The sequence below is a fragment of the Ipomoea nil genome, unplaced genomic scaffold (assembly GCF_001879475.1).
Source record: "Ipomoea nil cultivar Tokyo-kokei standard unplaced genomic scaffold, Asagao_1.1 scaffold0937, whole genome shotgun sequence".
Taxonomy (NCBI): Eukaryota; Viridiplantae; Streptophyta; class Magnoliopsida; order Solanales; family Convolvulaceae; genus Ipomoea; species Ipomoea nil.
Genome location: NW_017617365.1, coordinates 831401 through 838506, shown reverse-complemented (window position 1 = coordinate 838506; position 7106 = coordinate 831401). Strand labels below are relative to the sequence as shown.

Here is a 7106-nt window from a genome sequence, read left to right as displayed (position 1 = left end):
AGCAATGCTTGAGTTTAGTCGGCTGTTTCAGTTGTTAATTTTCACAGTGAATTTGATCCAAGGTGGAGATTGTTAGAATGTGGCTAAAATTCATTCAAACCCATGAAGACAACATTTGTCGTAGCCATCCACGTAATGCCGCAACAGCCGCACTTCACTGCATGTTCTCCTATTATGCGCAAATTTCTCTCTTTTTTTGATTGTATAAATAGCCTAGGTTTTTTACTTTGTAATTGCATTCATTACAACAATTCTTTCTTTTCTCTTCTTACGTAGTCATACATATATATATATATATATTTCTATTCTTTTGTTTTCTCTTTTGAGGGAGCTAATATATATATATATATATGTTTATTCCATTTCCCAATTATTTTGTCATTTAGATATTTTCCCCTATTATTTAACTTCTATAATTCTCAATTTTCGATTCTTCGCTTCCGCATTATTCCGCTATATTCCTAACATAGTTAATTTCCAATAAATAATAAATAGGACAGATAAAATGAGATAGATGGAGTATAAGTAACTTGTTCCAGTCCCAAGGCAAGATCTTGTCAACAAATAAAAGAATCACTTCTTTCTCATTTTAATTTCCATGAGGTAACATAGTAATGGTTAATGATTTAAATACAAATGAAATGAGCAGATAACAAAAGAATTACCAATTAAAATTATGAACAATTGGTCACAAGATAATTGATGAAAAATGTATGCACTCTCTCAATAGCCTAGTTCCGATCTCGTGTTATAATGAATGTACACAATTCAGACACTGTTTCAGTGTTCAATATCCGTTGAATTGCATAAGCTTTGGTGCCAAAATAAGCAGTCTACTTAGAGCATGGAGAGTAAACTTCCTAGCAAACAAGTGACACATTGTGGTCTTCTCCCCGTTGTACTCACACGTGTTCCCGTTCCTTAACTTGTTCAGAAAATCCACAGTCACGTCGTTCCGAGTAAACTTAGTCGGGTGGGGGCCACCCTTCGCCCAATCGACCCAAGTCAAGGTCCGGTTTGAGTTCCCCTGCCCGAGTTTTATGTTCATTAATGTGGGCAGGTAGTGCTCGTCAGAGTAACAAGGACCCGTGCAATAAGATTGGAAGAGCGGGAAATAAGTTTGATCTGAGATGACCTCGAGGGCAAGGCGACGGTCCATTTCGAACCATTGGGATCCTTTTCGCCAATCATTAAGTTTGATGATTGGGTTCATCTGCGAGCTGTATCTGCCCCGGCCAACCGGGCCGGGCAAATCGTAGACCTCAATGAAGGTCTCGTTGGAGTTCATCACATAAGAATATATTGTGGAGAAATTGAATAGTGGAATGCATGCTTCTGACAAGAGAATGAATCGTTCGTTGGAGAAATCAAGAAGTGCGTTTGCTAGTAACCTCCGCTCAGCTTCGATCATGTTGGCCTTGCCCCATTCCACTCCCTAAAACATTGTGTATAGTAACCTAGAAGTTAGTTGGTGTGTAATAATGATAACAATATTTTAGTAACATTCAATATATTTTAATGCAATGAAAATTAAATTAAAATCATGAACATATATCATAATAATGATTTCATTCATTCATTCATTCTAAACACAATAAAATTCACTAATAAACAAGCCATAGTTATTAGGGGCGAACCCAGAGGCTTAATTCCATAACATATGGACATAATGTATTAAATATTAAGTAACAACCAACTAAACTACTTAAACATTTAATAACTTATATTTTTTTTTTATATAAAAGTAACTTATATATATATATATATATATATATATATATATATATATATATATATATATATATATATATATATATATATATATATATATATATATATATATATATTGGTTCCAGTGAGGTCAGGTCTTCCCGTGCGGTCAGTGCGGCATACACCATTAGGTATGCATAAATGCACCATACAGTGTTCGAAAATACACCAAAATGAAATGCAAAAAAATGCACCACAAACAATAAAAATACATCACACATATAGTGTATTTACTAACACTGTGTGGTGCATTTATGCATACCTAATGGTGTGTGACGCACTGACCGCACGGAAAGACTTGACCTCACGAGAACCTGACCAATATATATATATATATATATATATATATATATATATATATATATATATATATATATATATATAAAGGGGTGGGGAGGGGCAACTGCTCCCATTTCCCCATTTGGATCTACCCCTGATAATTATTAATTTAGGAAAACACTTATTTGTTTGGATTTATCTAAATAAATTCCTCCAATTCATTACATTCTCTCCAAAAGGTTGAATTCCCAACCCCAAGGGCCCCCACACCCCGACTTGATAGAGTATCTGGAAAGTTGTTTGAATTTATCCAAATAAATTCCTCCAATTCATTATATTCTTCTCAAAAGGTTGAATCCCCAACCCCAAGGGCCTACAGAGCATCTGGGAAGATGTAAATCGTGATAACTCAACTGAATCATAGAGGCTAGACCTTTGTTTATTGCGCACAAGGAGCCCCCCTCACTTTGAGAGGTTACTCCCCCCTCACTTTAAGAGGTTACTCCCACACTGCCGCTGGTAACACTCAATCCATGGTCATTCTTTCTAAATTTCACCCCTATGACCAGTTGAGCTGCCAATGCGGGCCAATTCATTACATTTGTCAGTTCTATATGTGGTGTAGGCTATTGCAGTGATTACTTTCAACTTTTTCTAAATACCATTTTCCCTTCCATTTTCTAAATCTACAAGAAGAGTTTGTAATGTAATTATTGTCCTTCATAGTAGGTTGTTGTGTCTTGTTATTGATCTTAACTCTCAAGTAGCTATCTTGACGTTACATTCAATAATGCCCAATAACTTCGCCGGCAACAATCAAGAGGCCAACAAGATATAAAGAGTTAAAGTAAGGAATCTAAATAGTGGATCTCAATAATGATATCTACACAATGGGTTGTGACTTGTGAGCATAATTATTTTTTAATGTAAGATTTAACTCTTGTTATGGTAAAATTTTAAATAATATTTTATTATAATTTTCCATAAAATTTTATTAAATGTAATGTGGTTTTTTTCCTGTGGACCAAAATTCATAATATTTTAATGGGAATTTCATATTAGGAATGTTGGAAACTACATTCTGAAAATTGGTTCAAAAGGCACTATCATTATGTGAAAGCAACTAATATGGAGATCAATCAATTTGGAATAACGAAATTTATAAGGGATGCATATTAATGGCATGATAAAATATTATATTCAACAAGAAACACACTATTTATATATATGTGCAAAATCATATGTTTTTATCTCGCTATATGCATTCATAGAGTAGAAGAGAAATAAAATAAAATAAAATAAAAAACAGAAAAAATTCCTTTTTACAATCAATAATCATCAGTAACACGTAAAAGAGTATAGATTAAAATATAAATATAAGTAATAAAACTTATTGAACCCAAAAAAAAAACAAACTCTATTTATTATTATTAATCATTTTGTATTGGATTTTAGTGTTCCACCTCACATACATATCATGTGTGTTTTATGGGGTGTCATTTTCTTTCCTCTTAGGTAGATAACCAATGCCATTGGTAGTGTCCCCTCAATAAAGCATTCATATGTGCATGGTCTCTAGCTACCCAATTAAACCTTCTTCATTCTTTTTGTTATAACAAGATATTCATTTTACCCATTTTTTATTCTTAATTTAACAAATCATTGGAATCCAATAATGACATTGATGTACTAGCCTAGCTAGTGTCTATATAAAAAATGTTGACTATTTTTACTTAACCTATTCTATGAAGAGAGGGAGAGTGTGTATATGGAATATGGTATGTAAGTGTTTAAATTCTTAAACACAATGATTTTGACTCTTAGAAATCCTTCAAATATATGAAGCTAATGGAAAATGACATATTTGAATCTTGAATTGTTTCATTTTTAAAAATTTAGTCAGTGTTAATTTACTTAAACAGATTTTATCTCTTAATTGTCCATTACGTTGCATTTTCAGTCCTTGGTGCTATATAATTATCAAATTATGTTAGTAAACTTTTTTTTTGAAGCTATTTCTGTCATTTAGAATCAGTATCCATAGTTAAAATTTCATTCTCTCAATCTAAACGTCATTTTTAACAATGAATATTGATTTTTTAAATGATAAAAATAACATCATATATTAATAGAGTTTGATAATTATATAACACTAAAGACTAAAAGTGTAATACTATATTATGAATAATTAAAGGGGATAAATTTGTTTAAATTAATTTAGCGTGAACAAGTTTTCAAAAGTGAGGTAATAAAAATGCCAATATTGGAATGCTTATATTGCAAAGCCATTTTATTTTTTGAGAAAAAAAAAATTGCAAAGCCAATTTTAATTGCTCTTGAAAGGTAAGAATCAAGTGGCCGTGGTGTTTACTCAATGCCTTTCTTCTTGTGAATACCACTCTCCCTTCCCCACCTTGTTTCTTCATTTCTTTTTGTGTACCACACAGCACACCAGCCCCACTTTTTCTCCTAACAAATTAAATCTTGTCATATGCCTAATATGCATTATCCCTAGCTATGTATTTCTTTACTCCAAATTCATTGATGTTCAATGATAGTGCATGCTTGGTGAAAATTATTATTATTTTTTTTCCTTGAATTTAACTTCTAATGTTCACTCCTAACATTTATATTTATTACTCCCCTATTATGTTTGATGTATTTAATAGGGTTAATGAGACTTCATTGAAGTTATTTTTAATTTAATTTTTTACAATATTAGTCATGTCACAATATTAGTATATAAAATATATATTTAGAAACTATATTACAAGTACTTTTTAAATTAAACAAAAAATAAATTTAAACTAAAAATAATTAAAAAAATAAACAAAGAAAAGAAATTTGATTTGAACAAGGAATAGTAAATTAATAGAACATGTAAAATGAGATAGAGAGAATAATTGTTTATAAATTGACCAATCATTTTATGGAATTAAAAAAAAAAGATTAATTTATAACTAAATACAAAAAAAAAAAAAAAAAAAAAATCAATGGTGGATGTGAATAATATGAAGTTAATTTGAAGAGGCACTTTTGATGTATAATAATTAATAGAGTTGTACTACATAGACTCCCAAAATTTACTCCCTCATTTATACTCCCTAAGGTGACATGGTTATTTTCATCATGTGGGTCACTGAAAAGTGTCTATATCAAAAATTGTGAGAGAGAATACACGTTGGGAGTTTAAAATGGGAATACACCAAGTATTTTCCTAATTAATATCGACTTCTTTGCTTAACGGTCCATACACGCCTTTTAACTAATTTACAATAATTTGCCACATTATTTCTTCTTCATAATTATTAGTCTGAAGTCATAACTTAATCGCCTAACTCTTTCTCCACCCACAAGATACCTATTAGCTCATCCAACATGGGTCTATTAATAGTTTTGAGAATAAAATTCAACACCGATTTGATTGATATGTGATTAACATTTATTTAAAATCTCTATTAGAATATGGAAATTAGATAAATATATAAACAATATTATTCTTATAATATTATAAATTAGTTGTATTATCCTCTACCTTAATTTATAAAATGTTCAAATTTAAAATGTAATATAAAAATAAAAATTTATTTAAAACATATATATTCCTGTAATTTGTAGTCGTATTGTTGGGTGGAGGCTAATAAATGATCTAGTCCATTAATTGGTAGCCAGGAAGATTGTTGGGTGGAAACTCGTAAATGGTCAAATTCAGTATCTTGCTTTTTGAAAATGTGATAGCCAAATAAAGTTTAGCCTTTGTTATTAGGTATAACTTTTGACCTAGTGATAAGCGTTTAATCTTATCAATTGATATCAGAGTAAGTAACTGATTCGAAAGTTCAGAATGACAAGTCATGAAAGGAGAATTGTTGAATGGAGATTGGTGAAGGGCGAAGTCCGGCAAACTTGCCTCTTAATCCTAAAAGGTATAGTATATTGGAATATAATATAATTTGAGAATAAAGTCAAAATTAAAAAGTAAAATAGTTTCAAAAGAGAGGGAATTGAGTTGTAGTGAAAACTAACCTTACTAGGAATTCTCCGGCCGTGGAAGACAGATTCCGGCGGCTCCGTTTCATTGTACGAAGGATCCGATGAATGTACATAAATGGAGAAAAGGCCGGCGTTACCTCTGAAGAACATCTCCCACAGCGGAGCCAACGGCAGCGCGCCGCGGGTGAGGAACATGAACGCCACCTTCGGCACTCGCCGGAACGGCATCTCTCCAATCTTCGGACTCATCGACGCTCGCCAAAGCAGCTCCTCGTCGCTCAGGTTGTGGGCGGCGCCGGGCGGAGCCATCAACAACTCCTTCAGCCCAACCACCCGCTCCTCCGGCGGCGGCGGCGGCGGCGGCGCCAAATTGAGGCGCACTGCGCCGTCGACGGCCCTGAGGCTCCACGGCAGGTTCTTGGCGTAGAAGGAGAGCCCAACGCCGCACGTCAAGCCGCAGGCGAAGATGACGAAGAGCGAGATGAGGTTTACGAGGTTTTTGATGGGGGAATTGAAGACCTTAATTGTCGCCACTATTGAGCTCTGGCTCTGCTGATTATTCTTCATCGAATTCAAGAGAGAGAAACAGAGAAATATGAAGAGAGAGAGAGAGATACAACGTCAAAATAATAAGAAGAAACAATAACGCAAAGGTTGTTGAAATGACGATATTATATGCAAACAACACGAAGAGATCTACTATGTACAATGTACTGCCCATCATATTGGAAGGTGTCAAGATGGAGCTAATTAATTAATAATGAAGCAGAAATAGTCTTTTCCTTTTTTTTTTTTTTTTTTTTTTTTTTAAAAAAAATTATTGAATTTGTCTATGAAATTAAGAATAATGAAACTGACCCATAAATATAAATAATGAACTATTAAAGTTAAGGTAACGCATTTCATTAACATTTATTTTTCTTGAGTACTAGTGTCTCTGTTACCAACTTACCATGCAGTAGTATAAGATTACTGTGTTTGTAGTATTGTATTGATTGTCAATGATCCAATGATATACAGAAATATAAAACAGATATACTAACTAGAAGTAGAGTTATACATGG

General features: G+C 32.7%; 1 protein-coding gene across 1 annotated transcript; it reads right to left on the bottom strand.

Moving 5' to 3' along the window:
- Window positions 1-557: 557 nt before the first annotated feature.
- Window positions 558-6755, bottom strand: LOC109179657. Its single transcript, XM_019329150.1, has 2 exons — window positions 6076-6755; window positions 558-1435 (listed from the first exon to the last, which is right to left on the bottom strand). The coding sequence occupies exons 1-2, from the start codon at window positions 6607-6609 to the stop codon at window positions 788-790; spliced, it is 1182 nt and encodes a 393-aa protein (XP_019184695.1). The 5' UTR covers window positions 6610-6755; the 3' UTR covers window positions 558-787.
- Between the last annotated feature and the right edge of the window lie 351 nt (window positions 6756-7106).